Source organism: Paramisgurnus dabryanus, chromosome 5, assembly GCF_030506205.2.
Source record: "Paramisgurnus dabryanus chromosome 5, PD_genome_1.1, whole genome shotgun sequence".
NCBI classification, from domain to species: Eukaryota; Metazoa; Chordata; class Actinopteri; order Cypriniformes; family Cobitidae; genus Paramisgurnus; species Paramisgurnus dabryanus.
In genome coordinates, this window is record NC_133341.1 from 46,368,809 (window position 1) to 46,393,852 (window position 25,044).

The 25,044-nt window shown below is 35.8% G+C and overlaps 1 protein-coding gene across 4 annotated transcripts in view; it reads left to right on the top strand.

Moving 5' to 3' along the window:
- zbtb20 (zinc finger and BTB domain containing 20) overlaps positions 1-24,959 on the top strand; it is a 63,009-nt gene extending 38,050 nt beyond the window's left edge. For all 4 annotated transcript variants that reach the window (XM_065284461.2, XM_065284459.1, XM_065284462.2 and 1 more), the window contains exons 3-4: positions 5,898-7,454; positions 10,650-24,959. In XM_065284461.2, the coding sequence (XP_065140533.1) occupies positions 5,918-7,454; positions 10,650-11,185 (2,073 nt within the window). In that variant the 5' untranslated portion in view covers positions 5,898-5,917 and the 3' untranslated portion in view covers positions 11,186-24,959. The remainder of the gene's footprint in view (positions 1-5,897; positions 7,455-10,649) is intronic.
- Positions 24,960-25,044: the final 85 nt, after the last annotated feature.

Consider the following 25,044-nt stretch of genomic DNA (forward strand, 5'->3'; position numbering starts at 1 on the left):
AATGTTCGATACCATCGTGCATAAAACTCGCAAAAGATCAGCAGTTTTGGAGTTATTTAATCCACCACGTCTGGCACCAACAAAGTCGCATACGATATATATCGCATTTCTTGCTCATAGTGATGCTTGCTTGAGCAACAACTGAAGTGCACACGTGCATACTTTAATTAATTGAGTCCCTGCCGTACAATTGTCAGATCAGTATTTGCATTGGCAAGCAGGTGTATGAGTCCTAATAAAGTAGCCACTAAGTGTATGCAGACGCTCCTCGCAGACGACCCGCTCCTTTTACGATGCATTCATGGACAACATCGCATTTATCTTTAAAGGGAGGACAATCCCAGAATGCACTGCAACAAGCTTGTTGAAAACATGTGTTATTCAGTTAATACAGAAGAATAATTGTAAATATAAAAGGGCATAACTTTGTGAACTTAGCTTGCATAGGGAACTTTATTTCTATCATGTACAGACTTGCAGCCTATGTAGAGCACTCCAAATTACCATCTTAAAAGACCTACGTAGACGGCTTGTCGGATTTGAAACGTAGCCGGCCGAAAGATGCGACTGCTGGCTGGGTATCACACACTGTACAGTATCATATAGCAGATGTGAAATGCACACCCGAGCAGGACTGAATTTATTTTTTATATAAACTGTATAAAACATCCCACTTATCGGACATTTTGGGTGTGCGCAGATAGATGATCACACACGTATTTGTTTAACAAAAGGTACAGACACATGTCTAGACACACACACAGGCGCACAGACGTCTCTTTATTTCATGCAACACTTTCGTCTCGATAACCTTCGAAAATGAAGCGCACTTTCTTGCACTGTCGTTCTTTAGGTCCCAAAGGTTGCATACTTATGATTCTGCTGTTTGCCACATGTTAGCAAAAAAGCATACTCATATTTAATTTCTCTTCAAGAAGAAATATTTAATTGTCATATCTAAAAACACCATTTCGGAGAGGTTTACTGTTTTGAGGAGTTAAATGTAGTAGAAGAGTATAGGAGGTACCCAAATAAGAATGTGTGTGAAACCGAAAAGCATTTGGAGAGGAATGCACATGGACGGGGGAGAGAGACACGAACAGTGTGTGCTTTCAAGTGCAACTTTCGTGTGCGATAGAACGTTTCGCAAAAAAGGAGCTGATGTCACCGTCGTCCGCAGCGATTATGATTGATTTTCGAAAGCGTTCGTACTCTTTCTGGAAGTCTCGCGTGGAGTTTCAGAGGCTTTTGTTGAGAATGGGTGAAGCACCATTTTGTGTGCTCTCCAGCAGTGTGTTTGTTTCAGATGGTGACCAATGTGATTGTGTGCTCGGGAGAGATCTGAAAATAATTTATTAGTTGAATAATGATCCCGTGGAGCCATCTTGGCTTGATTGAATTATTTTTTTGATTTCAAATGTAATGCAAAAAAGAAACACATGCTTCATGTGCAGATGAGGGCTGGTTAATGCACACACACATTGTACGGTAGCTCAAGACTGCCCTCTGTTTGCGAAAACATTCAACTATTTCACTCGGGGGTTTTATATTTATTTCAATCACTCTTTAAAAATAATGTCTCTGATGTGCTAGTTAGAAATAGTTTGATTCATTTTGAAGTGATTTATCTAACCGGATTGGACTGGCAATGCTGTCTGCTTCTGTACTGTGTGTTGAGAAGGGTGACATCACAACTTAGTACATTTATATTATTTCACATTTATTATCATCTTTGTTATACAGTGCATGATTAAAAAATTAGTCTGATCTCTCTCATTACCTTTCCAAAATTGGCAATTATAAATTAGGCCGACAAGTTTTCTCTGCCATGTGGTTATGATATCCTATTCCAAAATGATGAGAATAAGATCTACAACTCAACCCAGCATTCATTTTTGGATTTTAAAATATGCATCGCTTCAAGAAGTGCACACAGAGTATACAAATAGTACCCACCATCTACTCAAGCCAATCGGATAACTGCATTGGGGGCGTGTACAACGAAGTGTTTAAACGCGCCTGAAAACGGCTGGCGGATACCAACTGTGGGTTTTTTCAGCTGGGCGCTTTGGTTGCTATGATACTTTTTAATTAGTTGTTGTACAATGCGCCGGTTGGTTGTTGCGGTATTTGTCCCGCCCCTCCTCCACTGTGATTGGATGGCGGAGTGAAAAGTGACATTAACGAGGTGAGCGTTTTCCCAAAACTGAACATTTTTCTTAACTGTGGGACCACGCCTGCTTCTGACGTTTTTGAAAATCGTGGCCCTTCCATTGGAAACAATGTAAAACATACGCTGTGTACACGCCCTCTCTGACAGATTGCAGCAGATTGGACCTATATTGACCAATCATTGTGTAGTGTTTAAAGTCAATACGGAAAGCAAAGTGACTTTGCTTACTTTGTTTATTCATTTAATTGTGGTCATGTCTTATTAATCAAGTTGTGGAAACATGATACTGTACATTTACATTGCATTTAGACATTTCGCAGATGCTTTTATCTAAAGCGACTTACAAAGATGATAATGTTGTATAAAACGTACTAACTTAAGTTCATGTGTTGCGAAAATGGCACAGTTTTGTTTTGATACAGAGATAGCTATTCGTAGTATTTCTATTCATATTGTTTACATATTGTTTGTTTTGACACATACTTTATCTGTACTGCATACAGCTGGGGGTGTGATAAAGTCCCAAAGCTATTTACACGTTTACCTTGAACAAAGCATGAATTTATGTTAATCAGCAAATCTTTGTTTTGAATATCTTGGAGAAAAAAACAATTACAGTAATTACAGGAAAATGTCATGACGGTATCATCTGCCCGTACATTTAAAGTATATATATATATATATATATATATATATATATATTACTAATATTACTAATAATAAATACATTTTTGATTTATGGTAGGAAATTAATTAAAATATTTTAATGGAACATGATCTTTACCTAAAATCCTAATTATTCAATAAATAAATATTTAAATTTAATAATTTTACCCATGCAATGTATTGTTGGCTATTTCTACAAATATACCCATGCTACTGGTTTTGTTGTCCAGGGTCATACATATGTATGTATGTATGCATGCATGCATGTATGTATTATATATGTATGTATGTATGTATGTATCTCATTCTTTAGCCCAGATCCCATCACATCTCCACTCTCATTTCAATTATTTTTATTTAGTTTACAACCTAACACTGTCTTTCAATACTAAATAAAAAATAAATACATTTTTGATAAGTTTATGGTAGGAAATGAATTAAAATATTTTAATGGAACATGATCTTTACATAATATCCTAATGATTTAATAAATAAATATTCAAATTTTATAATTTTACCCATTCAATGTATTGTTGGCTATTCCTACAAATATACCCATGCTACTTGTGACTTCATTTGTGGTCCAGGCCATATGTGTTTGTATGCATGCATGCATGCATGCATATATATATATATATATATATATATATATATGTATGTATGTATTTATGTATGTATCTCATTCTTTAGCCAAGATCCCATCACATCTCCACTTTCATTTCAATATTTTTTTTGTTTATATATATATTATAATATAATTTATATATATATATATATAATTGTATTTTTATTTTTTATTTAGTATTTAAAGAAAGTTCTGTATATATATATATATATATACATATATATATATATATATATATATATATATATACATATATATATATATATATATATATATATATATATATACATATATATATATATATATATACAGTTAGTTCACTGTGCATTATCTAATGTTAACTGTTACAACTTTTACATTTTATAAATGTATAATGTATTAGTAAATGTTAAATTTAACATGAACTAAGATTAATAATAAATGCTGTAGAAGTATTGTTCATTGTCAGTTCATTTTAGCTAATGTAGGTAACTATTGTTAACAAATACAATCATATTGTAATGTGTTACCGCTCATTTTATTAACACAATAACAGCAGAGGAAGCTGTTAAGGCTTTAGATATGTAGAGTTATTTAGTAGTGAAAGAAAGTGTTAGGGTGTAAACGAAATTAAAATATTGAAATGAGAGTGGAGATGTGACGGGATCTGAGAATCTGTGTGCAGAATGAGGTACTAGCATACCGTACAGCTTGTATACCAGTGGCAAGGGCAGAAATTTTAAAGTGAGTGGACCTTGGTGAAATAGGATGGACCTCAATGCCTACTCTCAAATTACATCATTTTACAATGTAGTAGTGGTTAAACGGATTACTTGCGTTTTTTCATGAGTCATGGATCGTATCATTTTCGGATCAGCAAAAAAGGGGGTGGGGGGAAATAAAATAAGAACAATAAAGAAACTACAACCATAGGAAAAGAAATAGAAAGAAACAGAATGAGAACATTTTGAGATGATTTTGCGTGTATGTGTCCTGTCAAGCGCAGAAATTTTCTGTAGTTGCGAGCTTTTTGAAACACGCATCTCCATGCGTGCGCTTATGAGTGTGTGTCCATTTGAGTATGTGTGTGCGTCAGTGCACACAGAAAACAGCTCACTTTAGCATCTTCTTGAGCTCAAATTGTTTAAATCACTTGGATGTTAACATTGGCAAGGTTTATAAACATGTAAATGATAAACTTTCTATGCGTATTTGAGCGATTATTATTAAAGCGATTATCATCATTTATGCATGATTTCTTTTGCTTTCCCACAAAAATACTTTGTGTCCCTTCTGACTGGGTGGACCAACCGTCAATCTTAGTGTTACATAGCCTTGCCACTGGTGTATACTGCTGATGTATATTTTATACTAAACATTGAATGGGACAAAATTATCGATTTTTTTATGCCAAAAAACATAGGGATATTAAGGAAAGATTATCTTCCATGGGGATATTTTGTAAATTTCATTTGGACAACTGTAAAGGCGATTTTCTCAATATTTAGATTTTTTTCAGAAATTTTTTGTGCAGATTTTTAAATAGTTGTATCTCAGCCAATATAATATTAAAGAAGGTCATAATTTTCTTTACAGGCACATATTTGAAAGGCACGTGTAAAACAACAGGCTATTTCTGCAAAATCTGGCATTTAAAAAAGATACTTATTTCTAGAATCTATAGCACATTTACTGTATGTTTTTCAGTTCTGTTTTAGTTTACCATTGCCTTTGGCATCTTCAATGTGTCTCTATTATCTTTAAGTAGAGGCATCTGAACTGGATGAGTCAGAAAAGGGAGTGTTTGGTCCTTCAAAACCAGGATGTGATAAAGTCTTTACTAACAAACTATGCTAAAATCAAAAAGAGACTCCCTTCTTTCCTCAAGGTTAACACGGACAGTCTTACAAACAGTGACATGTACCCATTTAACCCACAATATCGATGCACAACATTGTTGTGTAAAATAGTATTTTGATGATATATTTTTACAAAGGATAAATAAACTGTACAGTGGTGCAAAAAAATCAATTGACATTAATTCGAAAATAAATGCAAAGGCAAAGTTTTCAAACATAAGTTAGGTTTTAGGTGACAAAACGACAGTTTTACTGAAATGAAGTCGAAACTAACCAGATATTTTTTGGTTGTCAAACAACTATCGAATGTGTATGGTAAATGTGATGAAATACACCTGTGGTTACTCTGTTAGGACACACCTGTGTGAACTGTCTACATACATCTCAAAATGACCCTGGCGCACCTATCTGGTTACATAAATCATTATAAAGTTTGTTGTGAGAAAAAGGCGAGCATGATCTTTTGAATTTTTAAATATTTTTTACTGGTGTTGAAAAGTATTTGGCTCTGTGATAATTGCAGGCTTGACCCTGTAATTGCTGCTTGTACCCATATATAATTTGGTTTCTGTCTGTGTTTGTGTCTGCCACACAGGTGACATCAGGTGCAAGGGGATGACCGAACGCATTCACCACATTAATCTCCACAACTTCAGCAATTCTGTACTCGAGACCCTCAATGAACAGCGGAACCGTGGGCACTTCTGTGACGTGACTGTTCGGATCCACGGTAGCATGCTGCGAGCTCACCGTTGTGTGCTGGCTGCGGGGAGTCCCTTCTTCCAGGACAAGCTACTCCTGGGCTACAGCGACATCGAGATCCCCTCTGTGGTTTCCGTACAGTCTGTCCAGAAGCTAATCGACTTCATGTACAGCGGCGTGCTGCGGGTCTCCCAGTCCGAGGCCCTGCAGATCCTCACGGCCGCCAGCATCCTTCAGATCAAGACCGTCATCGACGAGTGCACCCGCATAGTTTCGCAGAACGTCGGCATCGGAGGGTCAGGCAGCTTCCCCGTGGTCCCGGGCGATTCGGGGCAAGAGACGCCGCGCGGAACGCCCGAGTCCGGCACGTCCGGTCCCAGCAGCGATGCCGAGTCGGGCTACATGCAGACGACAGGGCAGAGCCTCGAACGCGTTTATTCCTCGCTTTATTCCAACTGCTCGGGGTTGGGCCTGCAAAACGGTACCCGTGGAAACCGCTCCCACTATGGCGGTACGGTGGTCGCAGCAAGCTACGACTCACCACTTCCACTACAACAGAAGGAGGGAGGGCAGGACCCCGCCTGGATCACGCGCATCCACGAGCGTTCTCAACAAGTGGAGCGTTACCTGACCACGGAGACCACACACTGCCGCAAGCAGCCTCGCCCTGTCAGGCTGAATCCGGGCGACGTTTACATCAAGCAGGAGCAAGGGGACGAGTACAACTGCTACGCGCTGGAGGACTGCCGCGAGGACAGCGAGCAGCCCGAGTGCAACGACAGCGAACCCAAGGGCGAGAGCTTCGACTCCGGCGTCAGCTCATCCATCGGCACCGAGACCGATTCCGTCGAGCAGCCGTTCTTGCCTGGGTTCGGTCGGGAGAACTGTCAAAATAAAGGCCAGCAAGGCGAGGGTGAAACTCCCGTGCAGATCGAGGTCAACGACTCCTCTCCCGAGCAGACTCAAGAGGTTGTTGAGGACAGCGGAGGAAACGGGCCGCCGCAAGAAAGCGGCGAACTCGGAATGCATCAGTCCCCTCAAGCCAACCTTGCGACGTCTCAATCCATGCCGGGTGGGCAAATGTATCTGCGGCCAGGTGAGCCACTCACCAGCAACCTGCGTATGCCCCTTACCTTGACCAGCAACACCCAGGTAATGGGAAGCGCAGGCAACAGTTACTTGCCCACGCTCTTCGCGACCCAGTCGGCGAGCGAAAACAAGCCTTTCCTCTTCAGTCTGCCCCAGTCCATCGGGAATCAGCAGCCCCAGTTTGTGACAGTTCCCTCTCCCAGCATGCCTCCGTTTCCCGGCGGATTGACGGTGCCACCTGGTGGAGGTCAACCGCAAGGTGGTGGAGCAGTTGGGGAGAAGAAGCCCTACGCATGTACTCTCTGTTGTAAGACCTTTACTGCCAAACAAAACTACGTCAAACACATGTTTGTGCACACCGGTGAGTACTTTTGGTTGTCATCTCTGTATGGTTAGCTAGTTACTGTAAGTCTTCCCCAATTATATTCATTTGCAAAGTTCTTTTAAAAATGCTTGTCTGAAACAATTAAGGTAAGCTTTTGATTTATTGGTAGCAATTATTGACCATGCTGTGAATTGACTGTCCTGTCTGTCTGCTGTGGATTGGATAATACATTATACATTCCCAATTCCCAGTTTTCAGTCATGAGTTTGTGGTGTTTGTCATTGCCTCAAAAAAAGATGGATGAAAACGATTTTCATATTATTGCGCTGTCACAGACACGACCCACAAGAGGAGCGCTGAGCTTCTGGTTTTATGAAAAGAACTGAGGTGGTCCCAATTTTTTCCAATAAATCTAATAGACACTATGCCAAGTAGTGGGTGAACATTTGAAGTGAAATTTGTATTTAAATGATTTTTGGACACCTGAACGTTCCAATGATTCCTGACTGTCCAGAAATCTTAGTCCTTACGTTGATTTTATATAATATCTACATCCACTTGAGAGTAAAAGTGCTCTGTGATCAACATATATCTGCACTCTGTTCGCTATAATTTTACAATTTTTAGGTGCTAGATGTTCTGTGGGAAACTCCTGAGGCATGGCACACTTAAATTTGATTAACACCTAAGAGGTTCATCTTTGTCTCGTGTGTCAGAAACTCTGTCTTTAGACGGTAACTACCCTAGTTGAATCAGGATTTTCAGTCATTCCTGTTTCTGAGTCACATCTTTAGGAAACTAACAGGCCATACACTTATTTTGACACCGCATCTCAAAACGTACAAGATGCTTTAAAGCAGCAAACACTTTCTAGCACGTGTTTGCTTTGAAAGCAATTAAAAATATGCACGGTGGAAACCGAAAAATACTTTCTGTGTGCACCTTCCCTTAGGCAGATGTCCAAATGTAATTTTTGCAAGGGTACGTTTAAATTAAAGATAAAATAGGAGCAATTTTTTAATGCAAAACTTTTATTTGACACAGCTATAAACATAATTTTATTGCTATGTTATTAAGGTAAATTCCTGATTAAAAACTGAGTGCAAGAGACGTAGTGATTCATATACAGTATAACGTAGTCATTGCTTACAGTGACAGATAGTTAAAAAAAATTGTGCTGCCTTACATTTTTTTTATTTAATGGCTGTACAAATCATTTTAACTCATAATTTTCTAATTTTGACTTGTGACAAGTTGAAATAACCTCTAAAAAAAGAGTTAAAAATAATTAATTTGATAACTAAGGGCCAGATTTACAAAACAAGGCGAATTAACATAAGGGCACAATTTAAACAAAGCCCAGATGGCAGTGGAAATATTTGGGTGTGATTTATTGACAAGGTGCAAAAATGTAATTTCCATATTGACTAACACAACCAAGAGCATACACTGTAAAAATTCCTTGTTACACTTAAATTTTAAGTTTAATTATTTTGAATTTACAATTCATTTCAACTTTCTTGACTAGGGAGGAGTTGCTATAAATTACAAAAATTAAGTTTAATTAGCTTTTTTATAATTTTTATCATTTTTAGCAAATCCTCACTAGTAAAGAAAGTTGAAATGAAATGAAAATTCAAGATGATTAAACTTAAAATTTAAGTGCAACAAGGAATTTTCCCAGTGTCTCTTTAATAAATCCTGACAGTAGTTTTTTTTTAAGCCAAAAAAAGCATTTGTGCTGGTGCAAGCTGTTTGAAAATCTGGCAATTATTGTGAAAACATGTTTATATGAGTTTATCATTTTTAGCAGCAATATGCATCTGCAATTATTACTACTCTGTTTTTTTTTTTTTTGCCATAGTCCTGCACTGTAAAATATAAATTTTTTGCATTAACATTTTTTTGTAGAATCAATCGGATTTACATGTCATTTTACCTTTATTATTATTTATCTTTCTTTACTAGAGATAAGTTATAACTTAAAAATAAAGTTAAAATATGTCAACTTAATTTTATAAGTTGTAGTAATTCATCTCTTGTCAAGATAAATTATAGTGATTTAAAATGACTTAAAAATCTGAGTGGATTAAAAACAAAAATAATTTAGGCAGCAAGCATTTTGTTTTTAGTAAACTTTTTTTTTAAATGTGCATATTTAATATATATTCTGTAAATACATAGTATACACCAGCCCACAAGTGTACTGTACACAATAGATTTTAATGTGGATGAGTTGTTTCTGATTAATTTTATAATAAACATCGCCAAGACTCAAATTTTCTCTAATCTAAAACACCAAAAAATATGTCCTTTTCTTATAATAATGACAGACTTGAACTCTCTTAACTCTCAACTCTTCCAGTCACATTCCAGTTACAACTTTTTGATATAGCACTATTTTTTGTCTTTTTATTTATTTAAAATCATAATTCATACAAGCAACAACTTGACTTTAGACCTTAGATCTATGATAAACATGTTTTTAATTTTGAACTCTGCTTGTAATTTTAAGTTGGCAACATAAAGATCACAAGTGCAAAATGAGAAAAGAGCAACGTGAATTTTTTTTTACTTTGACAGGTTGGCTTTTAATATTTATAATATTTTAGCATTACTGTTGCTAGGTAACCCCAGCACTAATTAATTTTAACAAATAGGATTAATACATTTAACAAAAAGTAACCTATTGTGCATGCAAAGCTGTGCAAAGTTGAACTTTACACTTCTCTGTCATAAAATTCACCTTTTTATTTTTCCTTTAAATGGAAGATAGATAAAAAGTTTATCTGGTTCCAAAAACTGTTCTTTTTCAGTTATGTATGATATCAGTAGTGCATGCATGCCAAAATTTGTGCCAAAAGGTTGAGGTCTTTATGAGATGATTTTAAAATATATGATTAAAAAACGAAATCAAAAGTAGAAAACACGTCACGGGTCCAAAGTAGCAAATGCGTTCTCTGTAAAAGAGGAACGTGTATGAAAAATGAGCACTGTGAATAAACACCTTAACTTGGAAATAACCAGCACGCAAAATTCGATAACCCTTTACCAAAATATGAAAAAGTTATAGCTGATTTAAAAATTATATCAGCCAGCAGAATTACAACAGCTTTACTGCTTGGGGCCGTTATTATTACTATTGGATTATTATTAGTAGTAGTATTATTAAGGTAATGGTTGACACAGGAGGCTTCAGCACCTAATGAGTTTGTTCTCCTACGCTTTCAGGAGAAAAGCCGCACCAGTGCAGCATCTGCTGGCGCTCGTTCTCGCTGAAGGATTATCTCATCAAACACATGGTCACGCACACAGGCGTCCGAGCGTACCAGTGTAGCATCTGCAACAAGCGCTTCACCCAGAAGAGCTCGCTTAACGTCCACATGCGCCTGCACCGCGGAGAGAAGTCCTACGAGTGCTACATCTGCAAGAAGAAGTTCTCCCACAAGACCCTGCTGGAGCGTCACATGGCCCTGCACAGCACCGGAAGCGGCGTCCCCGCAGTCAACTCCGCGGGGAGCGCCGGAGGCCCCGCCTCCATCCCGGTTCCCATGGCTGTTCCCGAGCCCGGAGCGGGAGTGGTGGCTCTAGCCATGCCGGTGGGAGCGGGTGGAGCGGGGGGCGGAGTCGGAAGCACCGGAGTGGGCGTCGCGGCGGAAGCTAGCTGCCAGGAGGGGACCACCTACATGTGCTCCGTGTGCCCAGTCAAGTTTGACCAAATCGATCACTTCAATGACCACATGCGCAAGCATGTCTCCGACGGATAAGTACAAACAAACAAAAAACTTACGTAAACACGAGAAAGAATGAAACGATAACGAAAATGGCACTAGTTTTTTTTCTTATATTGGGCATGAAGAGTAATGAGTATAGACACTGGCACATTAAGTTTTCTAGAAAAAGAAGCGTTTAATTTCTTTCTTTTTTTTTTGTCCTTGCTATTCTTAAAGAATAAAAATGATGGTTGCCTTAAGGCTGTGTAGTTGGATAATGATCCACTGGCTGGATCCATACTACTGGCCTCTAAATGTATGCTTTCCTTAAAATACTGATTTATGTGTTGAACACTACCGAAAGGCCTGCGAAAGAACACACACACATACACACACACAAACGCGAGAAAAACAACAACATGATACACACGCACACAAATACACACAGTCCTGCATGCACTCACACGCACAAATGACTTATACACACTTATATATGGTAGAGGTATTTTGTACGTATGTGTATTTGTGCATGTGAGCGTGCGTGTGCCCGAAAAGAAACATTGCAGTGGATTTTTTTAAATTTTAGATCTTTTCCCATGTAGACCGTATTGGACACTATAAACGTCCAAGCTTACTGTGGTATAGATTTAAAAACAAACGAAAAAAAAGTCATTTGGCTCTAGATTCATTCGAAAGTAACGATGGTCACGTGTTTGCCTTTTATGTGTGCTAAGATTAGGAGAGTCGTTCAATTTGACACTGGGTTTTTATTTATTATTATGGCATTGAGGGATTTTGATGTTGTTGGTGTTGTTGTCAAGCCAGTTTTAATAACTGTACTAAAATGAGAATTGTTTGTGGATTAATGAACGATTATTATGGTATTTTCTTTTCCCGCCACAATTTTTTGATGGTTCAGGTCAAGTTTACAAAAATATATAAACGACAGTATTCGAGAATTTCCGAAAATTCGTTTCGCATACACTGCCACTACAAAGAAGACTGTTAGCTGAACTCTTCCGCTTCAAAACAACGAAATGTGACATAAAGTCCCGGTTTCATTCAGGACGATCGGTTTGTTCTGTTCATTTACTCCACGCTTCTGTTCGAAGACGAAAACGGCAGATTTTAGTATGCAAACTAGCCCAGAATCCAAGTTATCTGCTGCTTGTCACGCACTCACTTTGAGACTGTTATCAGCTGTCGAATCCAGCGTGATGTGCACATTTCTTCGATCGTTGAAATGTTAAGCTATTCAGAGTCGCGGGCTGGATAAGATCAAATAAAGCAACTGGAAAGAAAAGCTGGAATGAGCAGAAACCGTATGTCCGGTTAGTGGCGATACCGAAACGGCCGTTTGGGCTCAGAGGGGCGGTTGAAATGCACTACTCCTGATCCTAAAAAAGTCCCTCGTAGAGGCCCGAATGGCCGGTGCGGTTTTTCGCCCCGTGCGATCTATAGATGAAGCTAGCTAGAGTAACTGAGGGATATACTGAAGGGACACAAGGCAACAGAAAACATCCACCGAACCACAATAAAATAAACACGGTCATTCTTTTTTAATATACCACAGATTCACAGAAAGAAAAAAAAAACTCTCCAGAAAACATTCCCAGTTTTATCGATATATCTAGACATTGTGTGTGTTTTTCGGAAGTGAGAAAAGAAGGGTTGTAATTTTGGTGTTACGTCACACAAAAGCTCTGTGTTTATATTTGGCTTTGTCGTACACGTGTTTCACGGATATTAGAGACTCGTCTGCCGCGCAACTGCAATCTGGCAATTTTTGCTCACTTATTTGAGTAGATACACCTTTGTAGTGTACTTCAAATGTTCACAATCGCAATTTATTCGAACTTCTTCCTGTTCGGATTCTGGTCGAATAAGTTGGAGGTTTTTTTTAAATAAGTAAAAAAAATAACAGTGCTCCTTTGCACATTTATTTCAAGATCCTGTGCTTAAACGTTGATTTGTTTTACTTAAGAAATGAAATTCTATGATTTTCATTTTTTTTGTTTCGTTGTTTATAAAGGAAATATCTTTCTTAAAAGCTTGATAAGAGGACTGCATTGTTTTCTTGCATATATGTTGCACTGTTTAAACCAATAAGTGCACTACTGTTTCCAGAGATATTATAGTTTCTAGAGATAATCATTTTTTTTTTTATCAAATATATTTGGTTCTATAGTTCACTTGTGTTTTAGTAGCTTTGTTCCTTTCACTTCTGTTTTTATTTTAATATTTTTTTTTTTGAATGATGAGTTGATTAAACTTGTCTTGGCTTTGTTATCATCACTTGCTATTGTATTTACTTTGTGCCGTTTATGCAAGCATTTCTTTTCTTTATTTATATTCAAACCATTGTGAGCTTGTCCCCGGTCAGATGCTTACAATGCGTTCCTTACACCACTCCCATCCCGACACCAACACAATTCATTCATTACAGCAAATGCTTGGTTTTCTCATTCATACCAAACCTAATTTAAAAAAAACTTCAAAATGTAAAAAAATATAAAAAAAGAAAAAACAATAGTAGTGTGTGCCTAAATATATGATACATGTCTTTTAGAACAAGTACGTTTTTATGAGAGGGTCGTTGTGCAAAGCTTTTTGTGCTGTCTAGGGATCAAATGCATTTACTTGTGTTTGTATGTATAAGCGTGCGTGCGTGCGTGTGTGTGCGTGTGTGTTGTACAATCTGTGATGCCTGGACTGTAGGGCTTCCTTTGCAATATGCAGTACAGGTACGGCAACATTAACAACATTTGACATACTTAAGAGTGCATTTGGTAATTAACAATCATTTCTGTTTTCCCTAAATAACATGAGAAACGTGACATTTGTTAAGGCCCTTGCTTTATGAGAGTTTTGTGAAACAGACTTCTGCATCAGTGCTTTGAGACCAAACTTTTCACTTTTTTACTCAATTATGCTGCAAAGCTTGGCTACAGGCTGTGCTGTATCGGTTTGAGGTGTTGCCTTAGACTCAGATATATGAATTTGTTTATCTGTCGTTCTAATTGTAAATCGATCTCGGACTGGTGATACGGCAGACGCTCTCTGTGTAGTATCGCTCAGACGGTTGTGTTGAGTCACAGAAACGATGACACCTTCGTGTTGGTTGTATTTCACCTGTTTTCTTTGACAGTGAAGGAGATGTTTGACGGTGGAGCCTGTTGTAGTATCTCACCTCTTTATAGTTTTGTCAGTCGATTAGTTGAGGTAATCTGTGCAACCTGTGATTTTAGCTGATCAAAGTGTGCAGGATATGTCAGAAACTAAAATGACGATAATAAAGCTAATTAATCATTAATCAAGTAACTCTTCTAGATTCGCACATATATGTAACATTGTAGCTGTATCTTTAAAAGCAGGGTCACTCGGCAAAATCACACATCAAAGTTTCTAAGAAGCACTTAAAGAAAGGACGGATGAATCAGTATCACTTCCAATATCACTTGTTAGAGGTGTATTGTAAAAAAGAAAAAGCCATCATGGCTGTGTCCTTACTGATAGCCTTAATGACATTTACAAAAAAAAAACAACAAACAGCCAAATGCACTATTGCTTGTAAAGGTGCTGTCGCGATCGCTTCGTTTATTTTACACAAAGGATATATTTTAGAGAAGGGCAGAGAAAATAGGTGAATACCGACCTTGCAATACAGTATTTGAAAAGTTGTGTCGTGAAAGCTGCATCGCAAACTTCTCTGCACTCGTTGGTATAGCTTCAAAACCGTGCCGTCTCGCCGGTTCTCGTATATTAAAGCTGTCTCATTTCGCTCGTGTAAAAGTGCAACCGTACGATAAGTCCGACATTTATAGTGATTCCGTGTTTGTTCATATGTACTGTATAAAGGAAAAACGACGATAACAAAAAATCATTTTAGTTCACCGAGACTTGTGTAGTTTGTGAAAGTGTAAAATCTGCACGACCATTTAAAAGCGTATATATGTCACGTCTGCTCACTATTCATCGGATCTAGACTGGATGACGTTCTTGTGGGTTCTCAACGTTACGGTGAACACTTCAGATCGATTTTTACATTACTTACAGTATAAATTTAGTAAAAAAAAAAAATGTAGACTTAGCACTTATTTTTGTTCTGTTGTAATTTTAGAAGACATATTAATTTTCTACAGTGTACAGTATAGTTACAGCATCTTCTTTGATATTACAGTAAACTTGCTGTAAGTTTATGTTGTAGGACTACCCCCTACTTTTTTCCTTGCTTTTAAACAAAGGTACTTTTTTAATTCGTAGTTTATAATAATAATATCTATTTCTAGATGATAGCTTTTGGGTATCGAAAGATTTGGAAAAACGCGCTGATATATTTACGTCGGAGCAAAAGGTGTCTTGCTCTTCGAACAGTCGAATGATTCATTTTATTGTAAGCTCAGAACCTTTTCGTAACAAAATATATCTATCTATATATATATCTATATATATATGTCTATATATATATAATACTGGTTTGAGTAAACCCCGCTGGATTTTAATAAATACTTCAGATCATTTTCTCCATTCCCTTAATAATCCGATATACCGAACGTTGCTGCATTTAAATCTTTCATCTGGCAATGCTTTTTTAATTCCGACTAACATCTCGATCCTCTCTACGAAAACTATTCGAAAAAGGCAGGAGATTCTCATCAGCATCTATAAAAAAAAAAGACAGTACTGTAACCAAAACACACCACCTAACACTGTACACGCTGAGTTTTACGATGCCTCTCCTTTGTAGAAGACAAAAAAGTCAAGTGCCTCTTTTTACAGATCCAAGCTGAATTAAGCTCACAATAATACTGTTATTTTTATTCTGTAATACTTGTCACGAAACAAACAAACAAACAAAAAAAACTAAAACAATTCACTGCCTAAAACGAATCGCATACACATACGAACTGTCAACAAAATGCATCCCTCTATGAGGCAAGTTTGACAACTACCAGCAATAATAATAGTTACAAAATCAAAAAAGCATTTGAAATAAAAAGGACCATTCCTAAGTAAGGGTGTTTTGTTCTCTTCTAACCCCTGAAATCACCAAAATAAAGCATGTTTTATACTACAATATACAGCGTTATATTGTTTTCAAAGTGCCCCAGTTTGAATTAATAAAAATGTGTGCATATATTTTAATTTCGTATTTTTAAACTGCCTTTAGAATATGAAATGCGTCGTATATTTTCAAAGCCCTACTGGAAATGTCTGCATCTTCACTGTGCAGTTTTTTGGACACAGTTTTGTCCAAAACGATTTGTTCTTCCTGTGCTATTTCTTGCGGTTCTTTTGGGGTTCTTACCTGTAATGCTACGTTATATCGTGATCACAGTACTTCATATTGTGATGGTGCTTGTGAACAGAGGTCCAATTTTTCATTGTTGCTTCGAAAAGATTTGCCGGAGTCGAACCGGATCACACCTGGTTTTCTATAGCGTTTAAGAGAAAAGAAAAATACGCTTTGAATAATTGCAGTCAACCATATCATATGTTCAATACCAAATGACTGTAAACGCCAAGCTTTTATTCCCACATATGTTAGCATGCCTGTGTTGTCTTTCTAACTCTTTCTACATTAAAGCTCTGAATGGATTTCACTATCGATTATACAGTATGATATTCTTCTGCTTGTATCATATGCTTAAATCCAAAGACGATGCATTTACTCTATTTATGACTACAATGCGTGTTTGATGTATTTCAGAACAATAGAAAGTTATACATATATTTACTGGACAAAGTACAATACAGATTTTACAGGAGAAGCAAGCGAACATAGTAAGAGAATATCTTCAGATGAATCATATATTTATGAAAATTCAGATACATGCAGTTTCACACAAATCACACACGGCTACTTTGAATAATCGTTCGGACGGTTCGATGATGGTTTGTTATTGACCACTGAAACCTGTGAGTTTGGGATTTTGGGGGGAACTGATGCAGTCAGCGTGCAGTAAAGAGATCCACGGTCGTTTGGTGCACTCTGTTTGTAAAGGCCTGTAGGAGGGCACATGATAGGCTTTGTATTGGACCGTCGTATTTTCATCTGTGAACCGCATGCTTCGTGCTCTCTGTACCTCTCACATGTTAAATTAAAATGGTGTCCGTCTACCCAGCAACAGTATGTTTTGTGCGCACACTAGTACTTTTATCATACTAAATATTTGGTAAATTTAGCCTGACTACAAAAAGAATGCTGGGTCGTTTCAACCCATGGTTGGGTCAGATATGGACAAACCCAACTATGGGTTAAAACAACCCATCATTTTTTTTTAGAGTGTATGATGTAGATAAAAATTAATCAATTTTCCATATGGGTAACATTTGGCTGAAAATAATGTGGTGCAACGTTTACACTGCTTTGATCAAAATCGTTTACCTTTAAGAAACTATATGTCGGTTTACACCCGCATAATCTCATTCACAATGTCAAAGTGCTGTACTCAGGGTTGAGCTAAAGATTTTTATATCTTGGTCCTTGAATCGCCCCAATGAAATGATAAAAAAAACAGAAAATTATTTGCAAAGTGACCCGTAGAAATTACAGTGTTACTTGCAGCTGGTTGCCGATAACTTACCGTAGATTTAAATTGATGATATTTACTGGTAACATTTTGTTCAAAGTTAAATTAACATTAAACATTTACAAGTCTTTGTCTTTACAGAGTAAAACTAAAATAACAAACAAACTCTTTCCAGTAAATAACATAAATTTAAATCTACGGTAAGTAACTGGCAACCAGCTGCAAGTAACACTGTAATTTCTAAAGAATTTTTTTTACAGTGCAGGTTTAAACAACAGAGATGAAGTTTGAGTCTTTATGTCATATTTTTTAATGCTCTGATAAAGTTGTTTTTCTAAATAGCAGCAAAATTACAGAAAATACAATGTTACTTGCAGCTGGTTGCCGGTAACTTACCGTAGATTTAAATTTATGTTATTTACAGGCAACATTTGTTCAAAGTTAAATGAACATTAAACATTTACAAGTCTTCATCTTTACAGAGTAAAACTAAAATAACAAACAAACTCTTGCCAGGAATTAACATCATTTTAAATCTACGGTAAGTTACCGGAAACCAGCTGCAAGTAACACTGGAATTTCTACGGATTTTTTTACAGTGCAGGTTTAAACAACAGAGGAGAAGTTTGAGTCTTTATGTCATATTTTTTAATTCTCTGATAAAGTTGTTTTTCTAAATAGCAGCAAAATTACAGAAATTACAGTGTTACTTGCAGCTGGTTGCCGGTAACTTACCGTAGATTTAAATTGATGTTACTTATAGGCAACATTTGTTCAAAGTTAAATGAACATTAAACATTTACCAATCTTCGCCTTTACAGAGTAAAACTAAAATAACAAACAAACTCTTGCCAGTAAATAACATCATTTTAAATCTACGGTAAGTAACCGGAAACCAGCTGCAAGTAACACTGTAATTTCTATGGAATTTTTTTACAGTGCAGGTTTAAACAACAGAGGAAAAGTTTGAGTCTTTATGTCATATTTTTTAATGCTCTGATAAAGTTGTTTTTATAAATAGCAGCAAAAATACATAAATTACAGTGTTACTTGCAGCTGGTTGCCGGTAACTTACCGTAGATTTAAATTTAACAAAATGTTGCCAGTAAATAACATCAAAGTTAAATGGACATTAAACTCTTCGTCTTCGTCTTTTAATGCTCTGATAAAGTTGTTTCTCTAAATAACAGCAAAATGTTGATAAAGGCCACATTAAAATAATAATAATAATATAAATATCTTATGTTTCTGGAAAATGTCTAATGTTGTTGTGTACTGTATATGATTGCATATTTATGAGCAAATTTTTGTGAAATTAATTAAAACACATTTTTTATTTTAAAGGGATAGTTCACCCAAAAATTAAACATTTTATTATTAGTTACTCCCCCTTATGTTGTTACAAACTTGTATACATTTCTTTGTTATGCTGAACGCAAAGGTATTTTAAGAAATGTATTTGGATTGGGAATTGTAAGCAAGCAGTTTTGGGGCACCATTGACTACTATAGTAAGGTGAAAATTCTACCAAACTTGTTCCCAAACATTGCTCAGAATATCTTCCTTTGTTTTTAGCAGAACAAAGAAATGTATATAGGTTTGTAACAACTTGATGGTGAGTAAATTTTTATTTTCGAGTGAACTATCCCTTTAAATCTGCTTTTTAAACATTCTAATAGATTTTCCATCTCATTTTAAATGCATTGCAAAATCATTCTCAATTGAATTGTAAATGGTGCTCAACCCTGCAGTTTTTGGTGCTTTGGGGCTGTAATGGGTTCATGATTTCTCCTTTTAACTGTTCACATTTACAAAGGTTTACGTTGGTTGTACTCAGCGAGTGCATAGATGAATGTTGTGTGCTTTTAAAACACTGCACAATGTGTATCAACAGGATGCGTTTGTAGAAGATTAGGCAAAGTATTGGGTGGTTTGCTAAAGCATGGAAAGGATTTCACAGGATAATATGACATGACATGTTTGTTTTCATTGAGATTTAGAGAGAACTTTCCTGGTATTCAATAACAGTATCAGTCCTGGAGACCTTTATGTCTATTATTGAAATGTTTTGTAGCAACATTGTAAATCTGCGTACACATACTGTAGCCCGTTCTCACGTTTTCATCACGTATGCTTTAAAATTTTAAAGCGACCCCATAGTTATAAACTTCATTGTACATACGTAATGTTATATTTCGCAAAGTTAAATGCTGCAGTCTGTATATAAAACGTGTTTGTGTATGTGACCTGCTTTGTGTCAGTCTGACGCAGAAACACATTTTTTACACTAAAGTCTCAGCTTTCTAATGATACCATTGTGTTTGTAAAGATGCCGGCTGTCATAAACTTTTGTTATTGAAAACATTGTCTCTGATTGCAGACAGACATCTTTATAAACAACAATTTGACTGAATAAAAGGTTTATTTAAACATTATACCATTAAGATGGCAAACTCAAGTAAAAATATACGACAAAACGATAAAGTAATGATACATAGTTTTTTTCCAACTATATAGACAATGCATAACTTTTTTTGAGGTACATCACTAACATTTCCAGCGGGTGAAACACTGATTTTACAATTAAATGCGAAAAAATGCGATTTTAGGCAAATGCATTTACCTACTTAGATATTCAGGGTTTTTTGTACTAAAAAGTAGAGTGTGATGTGAGAGGAGGAGGGTTTGAAAGCTGAGACTTTGTCAAAATCCAAACTTAACACGACATCATTAACAGCTCATTGCAACTTCTGACAATATACGATAGAATGTGTCACGTTTTTTTTTTTTTTGGGGGGGGCGCTCAGTTTTATTTCATCTTTGCTTATTTATCTGTAAATGTTTAAAAATCGTACATAATTTATAAGACACATGCAGATGTGACACTAAAGTTAGGTACATTTACATATTTTCATTTTGCAGATGTTTTTCGACAGTGTGATATACTCGTGCATATACAGTAGTAGATTAGTGTAACAAACCAATAGATAAAGAATAGATAAATGATATACAGTACTGCTGTCTTTTGTACTTTACATACCTAGTTACCATTAAACAAAACAAGATTTCTATTCGGCAAAGGAAAAACGATTCATTATTATCTATCTGTGTTCTTTCCAGAGGATAATATTTTCATTTCAGCATTTTTCTTTATTTACTCTGCTTACATTTCTCTCTATAAAGCTGAATTGAAGTTTGTAACACACAGGAATAGCATGGCTACTTAGGGGTTAAACCCTTTGGATTCAATAATTTTTCTTTTCAGTTCTGGTTAATGGAGAATCAAGAAATCATCATAAAATTCTGAATGACTTAACAAATCCGGTGAGGTTTTTGGCCCACTTCTTTTAATGTCATTATTAAGTAATGCCTAGCATACATAACAGAAAATGTGACACATAAATAATATAAAAATTAAACATTCCATTAAACCCCTGCTTAAGGAGTTATTTAGAATGATTTATAAATATAATTTTGGCTGACAAAAAATGTATGTCCACAGTTAAACAAAATAGTTTTAAAGTGGATGCATCAAGTAATATTTGGCATTGGTTTACTTGATTTTGTTTATATGTATTTACGCCCTTATTATTGTACCAAATGTGCCCAAGCAACTAAGTTAAATAAGTCCAAAGTTAAAAATTAACAAATTTGTTGATCAAGCTTATTTACTCCATAAAATGTATTCAAATTGTTTAACACCTATTGTAGGTCTTATAGTTTTATTGACACCAAAGAATCATTAAAACATCAATGTAACTATGTCAAATAGACGTATAAATAACATTGATTTAACCATCCAAATTTTTAGCTAAAATGTGGTCTTTTTTATATTTAATTCATGAATTTTATTCATGCAGACCACAAATTTCTGTGCTTGTGTAAAAACAAATTTTATAGCGACTTCAGTTTTACCCAATCAGCCGTTCTTTCTTCATTCTTCAAGTGAATTGGTTGCAGGTTGTTTTTGTTTCATTTTGCTTAAACTTTTCTTTCTTTAGTATTCCAGACGCTCTGCTTACAACACAATGGATTCTAAGATTTTCTTTGGATTTGTCAAGATGGACCAAGCCGTTTGTCTCTTGGGTTTTGCACTGAACTGTCAATGTTTGTTTTGTTTTGCTTCCTGTTTTTGATACCGTTCAATTGCAAGCTCCTTCTCGTTCAGTTTCATTTACCACAAAATCATCCTTCATAAAACAACTTTAAAAACCGATTTCTTCTTTTGATTTTTTCAACATGGAATTAAATACAATGTAACATTGATAATTCAGTCATTTAACATAGTGTAGAAATTAGTTGCATTTAGGACATTTGTGCCATTATTTCACCCTTAAGGACCAAATCTGGACCTTGTTTGTAATACAATCGTATAAAGATCATTCAAATGTCATGTGAATATCTGAATGGAAAGTCAATATCATAGTAGAATGATATTTAACTGTTTGGCAAATAAACAATGTAATATAATAATGCAGCATGGACATCATTATAACTGTTGGGTTACGTCAATACATACATCAATATAAATAGTATAGTATACAATCCCTATTTTTGGACATCAGCTTCTTGATGTTTTTTATTTTTAAGGTGAGCAGGGTTTAGAGAAAAGCTAAGTAGATTTTAAACCACATTTTTAAAGAGATTTTAAGCCATACCACGTGTCTTCGGTTTCTTTTTCGTTTTTTTTTTTCATTAAGTTTTCACAAATTTCATAAAAGTTTTATAAAGCATTCAAAACTGAGCAAATGTGGAGCTGTCGTAGTAAAGGTATTAAAGATCATACAGTATTCAAACCGGCCTGAAATTAAATGCATCCAAAGGAGGCAATAACATGAAAGTGCTCAAATATACCGTTCCACGAAATGGTCAGGCATTATACGATATTGTGAAAGTAAAGAGAGGATTTGAATCGATTCAGTGGGTGAATTTATTACTGTAAAAACATACCTGCTGTTGTTTAGAGGAATGGAATAAGGATTTGTTTAGCGTTTAGTGTGTGTAAAGGCCATTTTATTTTTTTTTGTTGATGTCAAACACTGGACTAAAGTGATTTCTCAATTTTATTTGTAAAACATGACCACAGGACAGGAAACCCATAAATCTATTTCTAAAAGTAAAATAAAAAAATTTCAATCACCACCATAAAGGTCTTTTTAAAACATTCCCCGATAAATGAATTGCATGGTGAAATATAAAAAGGGAAACCACTCAACTAAAACAAGAAATGAAAGAAACCACTAAATATCAATCTTTCCGTCAAGTAGAATTCCTGTAGTGATCCTCATTGACTCCGACCCAAATACCACTTATCCACCCCGAAAAGACTTTTGCACTAAAATGATTCTTGGTCTTCTTTGAGAAATAGCAATAGATCACGTTACACTTAAAACAACAAAACGATTCTGTGCTCTTAAGTGATGCTGTTTAAAAAGAAAAGGAGTGTTTTTGTTTTATATACAGGCACAATATGGAAGATGTGTATGGATATATATAATGTACTGTTCATAAAAATACATGTAACACAAGTTTTAGGTAGAGTAAATTGAATACTTCCTGATGTGATTGTTTTGATTTTGTCCTAATGTATGAGGGGCGGACAGTCCCAGAAAAAAATACGTACGAGTTTTGTTGTGGTGTTTCAACACTAAAGAAATATTTACAGCAAGATAATCATGCAGGCCAACTTGCTAAAACGAATGCAAACATATATACTTATCGCTTCGATTTTTTCATTCGTAGATGTCAGTGCTAACATCTTTCTGGGTCTTTATTCCTAAAGAGGGAAGTTTCGTCTCAAAAGACACGGCTTTTTTACTTTCCCGCTGTGACATCAGTTAACCATCGAGACTTCCACATGCAAAGTCATCATTTTTCCATAAATGAAGAAACTTTGTGCAAGCGAGTTTCCTTTATGGCAAATTGTGAACTTCTATAGCAATCCTGAATAGTGATGGTTTTTTGGAAATAGTGGCTTTCCTGTTAAAAACTGCTTTGTGGTGTTGTTGAAAGGTGTCGCGGTCCGTCTCAATATGTGGCGTGTTAGAGGAAGCATAAGTATGTGCCTTCATGTTATCTTCTCGGTGAGCTTGTTATTATTAAGAAGCCGACGCCAGCCAGTTGTGTTTGCACTAAAACCGAATTGCTTTCGTGACGTAAGGTTATTCGAGCAAGCTTGTTGCGGTATGCATCTAGAGATAGAGCTCTTCTTATCTGTTGATTCGTAAACTAGTGCAGCTTAGAAAACCTCCGGATGAATATCTATGCTTCGTTCTGTTTGGTTTTTGATCAGATCATCAGAGTACATCATCCTCATCATCATCATCATCATGTCTTGCAGTGAAATATTCCATATTTAACATGCCTACATGCAAATATAATATAACATGCTATAGAGTATTTAAGATGTGTGTGGAAAAGACAGTCACACGTTGCTCTGAATCAATGGGGAATGCATGAGTTCATGAGGTCGCCTCAAGACTATTGGTCATGTTGTTATTATTATTATTATTATTATTATTGGTTTATTTAGGTTTGCATTTGTAACTTATTTTCATTTCGTTTAATAGTACCTAAAAAAGGCCTACATGCTTTTCAGTCTTACAAATGCACCTTATTCTTACCTGTCTGAAACAGACGGGCTTTGTAATATCTCTAATTTAGCACCTTACTACACAGCATGATTTCACTTTATGCCAGTTTTGCTATACTTCCATGCGTATGATTTGAAAGAAAAAATAAACCTTATATATTTTGTGAAAATATTTAAAGGGATGTGCCAAAGTTTCGAGGCGATCTCCCTTGTTTTTATGCGTATTATTGTTTTTGTTTTTTCCGTTCCTTCTGCTTCAGTTATTTCAGTGGTATCTTACAAATAACCTTTCTTACAAATGTGTTTAGAAAAAAAAAAATTCAGCAAACAGTATCATTACTTGCCATTTTACAGTAAGCCCTGTATTTTCACGTATATTTACCAGTGATGTGTATTTGTTATTAAACAGAAAATAGCCGTAAAAGCTTCATTATGTTACATAATATTGTGACTTTTTTCGAAAAAAACTGTGAAGACTTGCATATACTTTATACAGAAGTATTAAGCCTTAATGCAAAAGACTAAAAAAATGAGTGGAAGAAGAACTGATTGTTGCAAAGTAAGGATGATTTTTTGTAAATGTTACCAGCACCTTTTTTTGTAATTTTCACTCTCTGAGGTATTGTACAAGTTCACTCTGTTTGTGAAGTTTGAATATGAAGGAATAAAAACATAGTACTTTCCTGTACTTTACAGGACGGGATCACCTGTGTTTTCATTTCTCACAAATACTACTTGATAAACTATTTTTATGTATATATTTCATGCTTCTTAAATGAGCTTTCCTT